Raw genomic sequence first — 13,165 nt, forward strand, 5'->3', positions numbered from 1 at the left:
TACCCATCGTGTACATACACCATGCAAGAATATTAATGATCAGTGAATTATTAGTTTTCAAATGATAACTCACAAGGCATATTTTGTACAAGATTACTAGCATAGTAGTGCGAGCTGTGAAGACGTGTGCTTAGTGTCACACTGTCCTCCCTCCAGTCCTGCCTCAAAACTCTCCTTTGCTGTGATGCCTATACAAATCTTGACACTAGTTAGGCTGCTGGTGTGCAGAGACCACTGCCCATCACCACCAGTATTGTCTTTGTTTCTTTGTACTCCCCTGTCTCTCTCCATCTGGTGTCTCTTGTCTTATTCCTAGATTGTAAGCTCTCTGGGGCGGGACAGAGACGGTGTATTTTTGTTCTGTGTCCATATCACACCTAGCACAATGAACATAAGAACGGCCATACTGTGTCAGACCAATGGTCCAGCTAGCCCAGTATCCTGTCTTCTGACAGTGGCCAATGCCAGGTGCTCCAGAAGGAATGAACAGAACAGGTAATCAAGTGATCCATCCACTGTCACCCATTCCCAGCTTCTGGCAAACAGAACAGGGTCCTGGTCCATGACTGGGGGACCTAGGTACTACAACCATACAAATAATAGGTAAAAATCAAACTCGTGATTAGTCACCCAGGAGAACAGAATTGTCCATTGTTTGTTGGAAATGATGCAAACCCATAGGACAATGCCCAGACCCTGAAGGCAGCTCCGTGCTGAGGGCCCAGGTCTGGCTCAGAGACCCGGGTGCTCTGGGGAAGGGCCAAATGACAAACTGGAAGGCCAGGTTTGCAATCAAAGCTTTAATCATTTCAGATCCAAATGTCAGACTGAGGTAGAGTGGCTGCTTGGGGGCACCATCTCCCCTTAGCACAGGGCCTGGGTTCCCACCCACTGCTCTCCAGAAAGCAAAAAGATATCAGCCACATCCTCTCCTCATAGCACCAGTTCTGTCGCTTCAGGAATTGGGGCGGGAGCAGGGAGGGGAGCCCTGGCCTGCGAGCGGGGCAGTGACTGCTATACAGAGGGATGCAGTCTAGAGAATCTCCAGGACCCCAGTCATACCAGGGCACTGGTACAGTGTGTGGTGGGGGGGGCAAAGTGTGTCCAGCAGGAGGATGCAGACACCTCCTCCCACGTACTCATTGGGTGGCAGTTTAGACAGCCACAGCATAGCAAGGGTTAAAGCTGCATTAGAAAATCAGAATTATGATGCGCTGAGTTGTCATATTGGAGGTTTTTCATTCAAACCAAATCTGCTGCTCCCCACCCCCTGGCATGGTCAGTTTCCATCGAGTGGATGGTTGTGGGTGATCCACAGCAGAACAGGTTACCGGGGCAGGTGGGAATTTGCCCCTTTTGACAGACAGACACGCGTGCGCGCACACACACACATATCCTGCCAGAAGGGCCAGGGACTTGCATTATGTGCAGTCTGTGGGGAGGAAGATACTGCTCTGTGGGCACAGGGCTCACAGGTTGACAGATGCATGCTGTCCTTGCCAACTGAGACATCCTGCTTCTGGGGCAGAGAGAGATGCACACAGAGAGTTCACCGTGGATCGAGGTGGGGCAGGGAGCTGGAAGCAGACAGCAGGCGATCTACCACGGGCTAAACTTCAGGATGATGGACTCTCCATCCTGAGGCTGGTAATCAGAGATACCTACAAAAAAAGATAGCAGAGCACAAGTCAGAAGGAGCAGCCTGGGCACAGGTTAAGGAACTCATGCAGCACAGCTGAATTAGGAGCAAGAGGCACTACCCCAGAGACAGTCAGCTTCCTCGGGGTTTGGTACCACTCCTCAGGCAGGAGGCACTGAGAATGATTTCCTGGGTGTTGGCTCATGTACTTGGAGGATCTGCCTAAGGTGCTTATCCACCCCATCACTGTAGTGTCTGAAATGTCACAATCTCTAAAGTATTTATGCTCACATCACCCTGCAAGGCAGAGCTGTGCTATTATCCCCATTGTACAGGTGAGGAACTGAGGCACAGAGCAAGTGAGTGACCAGCCCAAGAGAACTGAACCCTGGTCTCCTGAGTCCTAGCCTAGTGCTCTAACCATTGAACCATCCTTCTTGATGAGATGGAGCACAGAGTAGTAGCTGAGCCCCAAAGGGGCGACATCATGGAGTCACCATGGAAAAGAGGAGGGCCAACTCTGGGGGCATTGCCTCTACCATGGGAAGCAAGAGCTTGGCTGGCCAGCAGGGGTAAGATGGAAAGAGACTGTGCAGGGGAAACCCGAATAGCTTGGCAGACAGTAGCCAGGCGCGTCAGTCCACACAACTTCTGCCACCCAGGAAGCTCCAGGAGTTCCACAGGTTGACGGTGCGTTGTGTGAAGAAATACTTCCTTCTCTTTGTTTTACACCTGCCGCCTGTTCATTTCATTGGGTGACCCCAATTCTTGTGTTATGAGAAGGAGTAAATAACACTTCCCTATTCACTTTCTCCACACCAGTCATGAATTTATAGACCTCTATCATATCGCCCCCTTAGTCATCTCTTTTCCAAGCTGAAAAATCCCTGTTTTATTAATCTCTCCTCATATAGCAGCCATTCCATACCCTTAATCATTTTTGTTCCCTTTTCTGAACATTTTAAAATATATCTTTTTTGAGATGGGGCAACCACATCTGCACGCAGTATTTAAGATGTGGGCGTACCATGGATTTATATAGAGGCAATATGATATTTTCTGTCTTATTATCTATCCCTTTCTTAATGATTCCCAACATTCTGTTGGCTTTTTTGACTGCCACTGCACACTGAGTGAATGTTTTCAGAGAACTATCCACAGTGACTCCAAGATCTCTTTCTTGAGTGGTAACAGCTAATTTAGACCCCATAATTTTATATGTATAGTTGGGATTATGTTTTCCAATGTGCATTACTTTGCATTTATCAGCATTGAATTTCATCACCTCTCGCATACAGTGATCTTATCCTGCTGTCACTCCTGCTTATCCCTGGGGTGAGAGGGCACCAGGCCCAGTTTCTTTACTTCTTTTTCTGCACTCTGTTGTTGGTCTCATTTAGGCCATGGGCTCAGACATATTAATCAGTCATTTAGTCCTTGATCAGTGGAAGCTTTGGGCTGGTCTTGGCCCTCTTGGCTCCCCAGAGGGGCTGCTATCCATGCCAAAGCGAGAGAAGGGCCCCAGCACCAGGAACCAGAAACAAATGTGTCTGCTAATTGGGAAAAGAGAAGCCTGCAGCAAGAACAGGCCCAATTCCCCAGGGTCTTTTGGGACAGCACATAGGATCAGTCAATGAGCATCTCCCCAGTGCAGCAGAGGTCACCATTTTTTGTTTAAAAAAATATTTCAAAGGAAAAATGGCCTTTTTTCAAAACAAACTTTTTTGTTTATTTTGTTTTTTGGCAAAATGCCCACCCTGAAACCCAGAAACCCAGGGGGGGTTGCTTTTTTATTGGAAAAACTGGAAAATTTCCATGGATATTTTTTTAACGTTAAAGGTGAGTAATTGCTTATGCACACCATTGACCCCACCCTGACTTCCGCAATCAAACAGAGACACTGCAGGTGCCAGCACATGCTTGGCACTGTGTGTGAAGTTCTGAGTGCTAGTGGCACCAAGGCCATCACACTGTGAATGCAAAACAGCCCCAGCTCCAGCAGCTGGCAGCATCAGATCGTCGCAACCTTACAGCTAGTCATTACCCCCGACCTTATCATGGCAGTCTGGGAACCTTAAAGGTGTAAAACAGCGGTTCTCAACGTGTGAGTCACAACCCCAAAGTGGGTTGCGACCCCATTTTAATGGGGTTGCCATGGCGGGTGTTAGACTTGCTTGGCCCAAGCCCAAGCTCAACTGCCCGGGACCAAAGCCTAAGCCTGAGGGCTTCAGCCCTTGGTGGTGGGGCTCAGGGTTATAGGCCCCACCCCCTGCCTGAGGCTGAAGCCCTTGGGCTATGGCTTTGGCCCTCCAGCCAGGGGTGGTGGGGCTTGGGGTTTGACTGTGCCCACCTCCCACCCTCCCTGCCCAAGGCGGGCTCAGGCTTCAGTCCCCTCTCTTGGGGTCATGTAGTAATTTTTGTTGTCAGAAAGGGGTCGCGATGCAATAATTTTGAGAACTGCTGGTGTGAAACATTTAAACATTTCACTGTGCTAATGACACATCCCAAACCAGCCGAAGCTGACAGAACCCTTCGGGATGCTGGGTTTATTTTCATAGAAAAGCTGTTGTGCAACCTCTTATATCACGTAGAACACCAGGAAGTGCGAGTGAAGCCACACAAATTCTCTGGGCCGCGACACAACCTGAACAACACACTTCTGTGGTTCCCAGCTCGCCAGGCCCCTGGCTCTGTGTATTCGGAGGGGTGTGACCACACTTAGCCTTACACTTCACACACTCACATTCCCTGTACAGTACCCTCCAGCCTGCTCATATTGCTCCTACCCGGTTCTATTCCCCTTCCAATCACAACCTGCCCCCTGATCTCTCCCATCACACTACGGATGTGCTGAGCATGGGGGGCGGCGTCCTGGCTAAATTCATTCTGCTTGTTTCCTGAATGGGAAATGTGGACACTGGCTGTTTCCCTTGGGATTTCCACAAAGGACCATGCCCCTGGGCTTAGCCGAATGTGCAGCACTACTGCTCCAGCAAAGACACGGCGAGTGCATTTCCCAGAGTGCCTTAGGGAAGGCCTCTCTTTGGACTGAGGTCTCAGTCAGCAGGCAGGCTTCTCTGGAGCACTGGGCTTCATCTGGGCAGGAGGCAGTGAGCTACTGCTGAGCCCACAGCCATGCTGAAGCTAAAGGCTAGCCAGTCTTGGCAATAGGGTGACTAGACGTCCCGATTTTATCGGGACAGTCCCGATTTTAGGGGACTTGTCCAGCGTCCCGACCTTACATCGATATTGGGATAGCTCCCGGCGCTCGCCCGCCGGCAGGAGCACCACGTGCTGCATGGGCGGGGCTTGCAGGCGCTGGGAGTGGGCAGAGAGCCCTCCGCCCCCACACCCGACCCGACCCGACCTGACCCGCGACCTTAGGAGCCAGAGGGACCTGCCTGCCGGATGCTTCGCGGGATGGGAGCCACCCCAGTTAAGCACCGCCGGGACTCCCCACCTCGCCCCCTGGCAGGTCCCTCTGGCTCTTAGGATGGGAGGGCTCTGCGGGCTGCTCCCGCCTGCAAGCCCCGCTCCACGGCTCTGGTAGCTCCCATTGGCGCTTTTCCCAGGCAATGGGAGCCACGGAGCTCGCGCTTGTGGCGGGCGCAGCACGTGGTGAGTCTGGAGACCCCCCCTCTCCGCTCTCACCCTAGGAGCCAGAGACCGCCCAGCAGGGCTGGTGAGTGCAGCCAGGGAAGGGGGCAGGGTGTGATGGTGAGTGTCTGGTAGGTGTGTGTTGGGGAGATGCTGGGCTGTGAGGGTGTGGAGGGCGCTGGGCAGTGGGGGAGGTTTGTGTGTTTTGGGGTGCTAGACAGTGGGGGCCTATTGGTGGGTGCTGGGAAGTGGGGGAGATCTGTGTGTGTCAGGGCAGTGGGGGTCTGTGTGGGGCATTGTGTATTTGTGGTGGTGGGGCTGTGGGGAAGGGCACTGGGAGGGAGGAAGAGATGGAGGGGAAATCTGTGTGCATTGGGAAACTAGCAAGTGGGGGGTTCTGTGTGGGGTGCTGGGCAGCAGTGGTGGGGCTGTGGGCGGGGGGGCACTGGGTGGGGCGTGTGTGTGCACAGCACTGTGCATTTGTGGTGGAAGGGTTGTAGGGGGGCCCTGGGCATAGTGGATCCAGGGGCGCTGGGCAGGGGAGCTGTGTGGCGCAGCGTGGGCCCACCCCCAACAGGAAGGGGCACGCTGGTAGCACAGGGCCAGGCGGACCAGTGTGCCCTGGCTCCGGTCGGGGCTGTGCACCTGTGTCTGTCTCTTCCCCCCCACACCCTCACTCACCCAATGTGTCCTGATATTTCTCTCTTGCGATCTGGTTACCCTACTCGGCAATGAGGCTAGCTGAGCTCTAGGATTGGCAAGTGGGGCCCATGCCGATTAGGACCTTGATCCCCCAGTTACAGGGACTGCGGGCAGCAGCTGCCTCCCTCTTCCCACTGTAGGGCAGAGGCCTTATACGATGCTTGCTGGGTGGGAGGCTCTGCGGGGCTCGACCCTGTGTCTGCGGGATGGCCGATATCTCCATGCCGCTACCCAGCAGCTATGATAGAGCCCTCACAGCAGGCCAGACTGCAGCTTCTTTTCTGGCCTTTGATTGGTCCGGGTCCCCCCGATAAGCCCAGGAGGAGTTCCAGGAAGTGTCATGCAACAAGGTGGGCTCCCCTGCCAGCGGTAGTGACAGACCTGCCCTTGGCTCTGACTCCTGCTCTGGTTTCTGACACCAGCTCTGACCTTTGGTGCTGTTCCTGGATGCTGACCACCCTGCTCCAACCACTAGGCCTGACTGCCCGAGCCCTAGTCATGACACCAGGGCCCTCAAGGGCACCCATGTGCTCCTTTATCTTCTCCCAGGCCCTTCCTGTGCCACCGGCCTAGAGGGATCTGGCCCACCTTGCTGAGATGCAGTCAGCCTATTTACGTTCCCTTAAGAAGTATTATTGCGTCTCAAGCCACCTGCATAGCTACCTGTCCCTACACGCCCAGTCTGCTTCATGTCTGCCCCTGGGCTATAAGTCACTGGTGATGTCAGGCACTATATACGGGATGGGTGGGCTTAAGGAGCCCCCTGAAAAGAGCCAATGGTGTGCTCTGTAACTGTCTTCAGTGGTGCAGCCCAGGGGTCACTGCGGGTGGGATTTGTGGATGATGCATGAGCTAGAATGGAATCCACCTCCCTCCCCAGTGCCGGGTGCTGCAGTGCTAACGGCAGTAACAAAGCAACCTCATGCATCTCTGAAGTGGGCTGATCTGGCTGGGACACAGGGCAGGTCTAGCTTGCAATCCAAGGTGTGACAGCATCTCAGGCAGACCTATCCGTGCTAGTTTTACCTGCACGAGCATTGCTACAAACAGGGCAGTGTAGATGCGGTGGCATGGGCTTCAGCACAGACTCTCTAAGCCAGCCTGGATCCCTGGGCACCTACTCACAGTGCTGCTGCCCAGGGCACTGCATCGACACGGCTCTGTGTAGCGATGCTGCCACGGCTATGTCCACCTGAGCTGCAGACAGCACAGACCTACCCACACACCGGCTAGATTCCCCATTGCCTGGCACCTCATGTAGCCCTATAACAGCTGTGCACAAAGCCACCAAACCAGATGGCTCAACTTGCCTCCAGCAGCAGCTGTGCAGAGGGGTAGGTGACAGCACAAGGTGCTGGACAGTGGGACATCAGACCCACAGGTAGCAGCTCTGCCAAGCAAGAGGGTACCACTTTAAAGCCACATTTTAGGCTAGAACTGCACTTTATCACTGCGATCCCTTTGGCAGCTGCACATAATCCCTCCACAGGCTTTATTCACCATCTGGAGATATGGGACCAAACCCAGCCCTGGGGGATGCAGCTCTCACTGAAGTAATGGGAATTGCACCCACTTACACCAGCCTGAATTTGGCCCCTAGGGTTTGGGTGATGCATGGAAAAGCCTTTCTTGAAGCAGGTCTATCCCTGGAAGAATCCTGAGGCCTGGGAAGAGGGGTGGAACCAGGCCAGCAGGTCCATTTCTTACAACACTCTCCCTTTCCATGCCCAAAGCTTTACCCCCTGCCAGGAATTCATTGCCCTTCATAGCCATGTGAGCAAACAGCCCCTGCCTGTGTTCTTTAGAGCAGCTTTTGGTGCATCGCAGCAGCAGCAGCTAGACAGAATATTCCAGGCGTGCCTGGGGGGGCTGCAAAGGGTACTGAGGGGGCCCCAAGCACACACTGACCACATGAGGTGCCAGGCTGCACTGTTTCCCACGTGCTATTTCCCTCACCTTTCTGAAGACTGGTGTCTGGGGCCTGGAGGAGCTGCCAGTATCTCCGCTCTCCATTGCTGGCTTTCACCCCCATCACTGCAGTTAACAATGGCCCATGCAGGGTGTTCTGGGTTTCAAACCTAGAGTTAGAGGGGAAGGAGAAGAGGGGACGTGACCTCCAGGCAGAGCAGAGAACAGGTTGTTTCCACTTTGGTTCCACTCAGGCAGCAGCAGCAGCGTGTCCCCACATCAGGGCCCTTGCTCAAGGACTGATGGGCTAGGAGCACAGTCCTGACCACACAGAGCTGCACCTGGAGCCAAACCTCCTGTCACAGGGAAGTGCTGGGTGTAGCCCCCACCTATACTAACTAGCTGCCTTCCCACTGGTGGGATAAAAGACCAACAAGCAGGACTGCAGACAGGCTCCTGCAGGAGATCCTGGGCTAGAGAATGGAGCTGGAAGGGAACTTGACACACCAGCCAGGGGAGAGACCTGTTGGGGATCCCTGGGGTGCTGGCAGCAGCAGAAGCCTCTGAGGCAGAGGCCTTAGGAGGCATCAGATAGAATCATAGAATCATAAAATATCAGGGTTGGAAGGGACCTCAGGAGGTCATCTAGTCCAACCCCCTGCTCAAAGCAGGACCGATCCTCAACTAAATCATCCCAGCCAGGGCTTTGTCAAGCCTGACCTTAAAAACTTCTAAGGAAGGAGATTCCACCACCTCCCTAGGTAACCCATTCCAGTGCTTCACCACCCTCCTAGTGAAAAAGTTTTTCCTAATATCCAACATAAACCGCCCCCACTGCAACTTGAGACCATTACTGCTTGTTCTGTCATCTGCTACCACTGAGAACAGTCTAGATCCATCCTCTTTGGAACCCCCTTTCAGGTAGTTGAAAGCAGCTATCAAATCCCCCCTCATTCTTCTCTTCCACAGACTAAACAATCCCAGTTCCCTCAGCCTCTCCTCATAAGTCATGTGTTCCAGTTCCCTAATCATTTTTGTTGCCCTTCGCTGGACTCTCTCCAATTTATCCACATCCTTCTTGTAGCGTGGGGCCCAAAACTGGACACAGTACTCCAGATGAGGCCTCCCCAATGCCGAATAGAGGGGAACGATCACGTCCCTCGATCTGCTGGCTATGCCCCTACTTATACATCCCAAAATGCCATTGGCCTTCTTGGCAACAAGGGCACACTGTTGACTCATATCCTGCTTCTCGTCCACTGTAACCCCTAGGTCCTTTTCTGCAGAACTGCTGCCTAGCCACTCAGTCCCTAGTCTGTAGCAGTGCATGGGATTCTTCCATCCTAAGTGCAGGACTCTGCACTTGTCCTTGTTGAACCTCATCAGATTTCTTTTGGCCCAACCCTCTAATTTGTCTAGGGTCCTCTGTATCCTATCCCTATCCTCCAGCGTATCTACCTCTCCTCCCAGTTTAGTGTCATCTGCAAACTTGCTGAGGGTGCAATCCACACCATCCTCCAGATCATTAATTAAGATATTGAATAAAACCGGCCCAAGGACCGACCCTTGGGGCACTCCACTTGATCCTGGCTGCCAACTAGACATGGAGCCATTGATCACTACCCGTTGAGCCTGACAATCTAGCCAGCTTTCTCTCCACCTTATAGTCTATTTATCCATCCCATACTTCTTTAACTTGCTGGCAAGAATACTGTGGGAGACAGTGTCAAAAGCTTTGCTAAATTCAAGGAATAACACGTCCACTGCTTTCCTCTCATCCACAGAGCCAGCAATTGGATTAGTCAGGCATAACTTGCCCTTGGTGAATCCATGCTGACTGTTCCTGATCACTTTCCTCTCCTCTAAGTGCTTCAGAATTGATTCCTTGAGGACCTGCTCCATGATTTTTCCAGGGACTGAGGTGAGGCTGACTGGTTTGTAGTTCCCAGGATCCTCCTTCTTCCCTTTTTTAAATATGGGCATTACATTAGCCTTTTTCCAGTCTTCCGGGACTTCCCCCAATCGCCATGAGTTTTCAAAGATAATGGCCAATGGCTCTGCAATCACATCCGCCAACTCCTTTAGCACTCTCGGATGCAATGCATACGGCCCCATGGACTTGTGCACGTCCAGCTTTTCTAAATAGTCCCAAACCACTTCTTTCTCCACAGAGGGCTGGTCACCTCCTCCCTATGCTGTGCTGCCCAGTGCAGTATTCTGGGAGGTGACCTTGTTCGTGAAGACACAGGCAAAAAAAGCATTGAGTACATTAGCTTTTTCCACATCCTCTGTCACTAGTTGCCTCCCTCATTCAGTAAGGGGCCCACACTTTCCTTGACTTTCTTCATGTTGCTAACATACCTGAAGAAACCCTTCTTGTTACTCTTAACATCTCTTGCTAGCTGCAACTCCAAGTGTGATTTGGCCTTCCTGATTTCACTCCTGCATCCCTGAGCAATATTTTTATACTCTTCCCTGGTCATTTGTCCAATCTTCCACTTCTTGTAAGCTTCTTACAAGATGGCAGGGCCTGATTCACCCGTCTGGACTGATGTTGCACTGAGTTTATGTGAACAATAAATCCCCCCCTTGGAGAAGGGAATGAAATGCTGACACTGGAGGAAGCTTCCCCAATGTGCTGGCTGGTGAGCTGGTCTGCTGGCTAGCACAAGAGTGGGGAAACTGAGGCAGATGCCAGGTTTGTTAATCTCCCTTTAGAATCATCCCACTTGTACAGACCTTCCCCACATACCCAGTAGATCCCTGCAGAAACTACAGCCTATTCGAACACAGAGGGGTTGTTTCATAGTGACGGATGTCCCAGAACTGTCATAAGAATCTGACACCTGGTAACTGTCTGGAATCCCTGAGGGAGCCTGGAAAACCCAGACCAGGTCCAGGAGTAGGACGGGACACTCGTGTTGTTACTGAACTAACGGCATGTTGCACCGAAAGGTCTCACGGCACTTCACGGCAGGTTGGTGGGTGTGATCATCCCCATGTTACGGGGTGGGGTGGGGCGGGGAGAACTGAGGCACAGAGAGGGGCAGCAACTTATCCAAGGACATGCAGTGAATGAGTGTCAGAGCCAGGAACAGAACCCAGGAGCTCTGCCTTACAGGCCTGGGCCCTGGGCCACTCTTCCTAGCATTAGTCCTGGGGCTGTGCAGGCAGATTCCCTGCTAGCATTGTGGGTGGGCATGCCCTGGACTGCCTCCCCCGCAGTTTAGGAGGCAGCGCGCTCCTCTTTCCAGGCCTGCCCTGCAGCCAGGCCTCCCCATCAGTCTGTTCCCAGCGCAAGCAGGAGGTTCTCACGTGAACTGCCCAGGGCCCTGCTCTGCAGCAGTTCTCAGCACGTCCAGGAGGGAGGACCCAGAGGGCATCTGGATGGAGTGGTTGTACAGTGTCTCAGGGCTCGGAGGGTTCTCCACAGCCAGCTGAACGGTGATCATCTTGGTCCCCAGAATTACTGTCCTGGATCCCGGGCATGTGGTGTCTAGCTCCAAAGTGTCTGAGAAAGAGGGAGAGGCTGTCAGAAGCACCAATAGTCATGCAGACCCCTGTGGGGAGCCCTAGCATGACAACTTGCTGTCCTAGTCCTCCCTCCTTCTCGGGGCATGTTTGCTGGGCTCCTGGGATTTTTCCACCCTAGCCTTTCCTCAAGGCCCCCATTGCAGTGACTGTAACTCCAGGCTCCCCCCTTCCCTTCTTCTTGGTGGGATCTGCCACTAGGCATGGGACCCAGGGCCCCCAAGCCCTGCCCCTCACTCTAGCATCTCTGTCCTTCCTGTTACCTTGCTCTGCCCGGCACTCCATGGTGGCGATGTCCAGGTAGCTCTTGCCATCCAGCACTGGCAGCAGCTGGGACATGATCATGGGGTTCTGGAAGTGACCCTGTTCCAGGCTCCCCAGCAGGGCATCCATGCCTTTGGGAAACTCTGGGTTCTTGCTCATCCCGGTGGCAATCAAGAGCTAACATGAAGGGTTCAAAGGAAGGGAGAAAAGCCTCATTTCAAACATCTGACCCCCCTGCTTCAAAGCCAACTGCAGGGGAAAGTGAACCATCTGGTGGGCAGGATGAGGTCCAGCTGCCACAGAGCCCCTCCCTCTGCACTCTTTATTCAACCCTGGCACAGGACTTGGTGCTGCAGGAGAAACGGTCCCACACACGGCACCCCCTGCAAGGCAGCTACTTTCCTTCATGCAAGTTGGGTGGGCCGACACCTGCTCAGTTTGCTCCCACCCGGGCAGAATGTGGGGCCAGGATAAAATGGAGCATACTGCTGTAAGAGGAAGGGAAGGGTAGTAACACCTGCAGGGTGAGGTGTCAGCAGCCTGACACAGCTTAACATGTGGGGGCAGATAGTTGGGGGCCTGGGGTGGTGTTGTCCCTGGGGTCAGTGACTGGCCCACGTGCGCCAAACACGCTTACAGCTAAATAACGCTGCTGATCATTAAGGTTATGATTTAGTCAAGGGTATTTTTAGTAAAAGTCATGGACAGGTCACGGGCAATAAACAAAAATTCACAGCCCATGACCTCTCCATGACTTGTGCTATAAATACCCCGACTAAATCTTAGCTGGCGGCCAGCGGGGGGGAGAGGGGCAGGCACTGCTCTGGATGGGGAGGCTGGGGGCCCACTGCTGGGTGGGGGGCTCAGGGGTCAGAGGCACCAGCACCAGCTGCAGCTGCTCCCACAGCCCCTGGGATCACTGTTCAGGCGGTTCCCAGGGCCAGCTGCACTGGCCGCTGCTCAGGTGGTCCCTGGGGCCAGTTGCTTGGGCAGCCCTGGATTCTGCCACACCAGCCACTGCAGAAGTCACAGAGGTTGCGGAAAGTCATGGAATCCATGATTTCTGCAACCTCTGTGAAAGACACAGAGCCCTACCCATCATCATTCTGAGGAGTGCTTTCCATTAAAGAAGCAATGCCAAATAATGTTGGCCTGGCACTCAGAAAAGATTCAGATAAATCAGGTTTTCAATTTCACCCCTTCTCACCCTATCTTAGAAACTCAGAGAGGCTGGCCATGCGCTAGTGCAGGAGAACCAGGAACCACAACCGACCAACTAGTTCTTCTATCTGAGCTGAGCCAAGTACAAAAAGCAAATGAACAGATGAGACATAAAACCAAGGCCCTTTCTGCTTGTGGCCCTCACGCATTGACTGGCACTTTTTCTCAGAGTGGAAGCTGTTAACTCCAGTGTCTTCAAATTCCAACATGGGATCATTCTTCCCCCTCCAGGATCAGCTGAAATTGTTCTTAATTTCCTATCCTAAGTGACTGTGCAGTGATGATGGACATTGCTAAAGCGCA

At 53.1% G+C, this 13,165-nt stretch overlaps 1 protein-coding gene across 2 annotated transcripts in view; it reads right to left on the minus strand.

Annotated features, from left to right (window-relative positions):
• Positions 1 to 785: 785 nt before the first annotated feature.
• Positions 786 to 13,165, minus strand: part of TCN2 (transcobalamin 2) — a 30,302-nt gene continuing 17,922 nt past the window's right edge. Inside the window, exons 7-10 of one of the 2 annotated variants that reach the window (XM_074973312.1) lie at positions 11,641 to 11,818; positions 11,162 to 11,357; positions 7,895 to 8,016; positions 786 to 1,661 (exon numbers count right to left, since the gene is read on the minus strand). In XM_074973312.1, coding sequence (XP_074829413.1) covers positions 1,600 to 1,661; positions 7,895 to 8,016; positions 11,162 to 11,357; positions 11,641 to 11,818 — 558 coding nt within the window. In that variant the 3' untranslated portion in view covers positions 786 to 1,599. The remainder of the gene's footprint in view (positions 1,662 to 7,894; positions 8,017 to 11,161; positions 11,358 to 11,640; positions 11,819 to 13,165) is intronic. The other variant, XM_074973313.1, reaches the window with a different exon arrangement.

This window comes from Natator depressus, chromosome 15 (genome assembly GCF_965152275.1).
Source record: "Natator depressus isolate rNatDep1 chromosome 15, rNatDep2.hap1, whole genome shotgun sequence".
Lineage (NCBI taxonomy): Eukaryota > Metazoa > Chordata > Testudines > Cheloniidae > Natator > Natator depressus.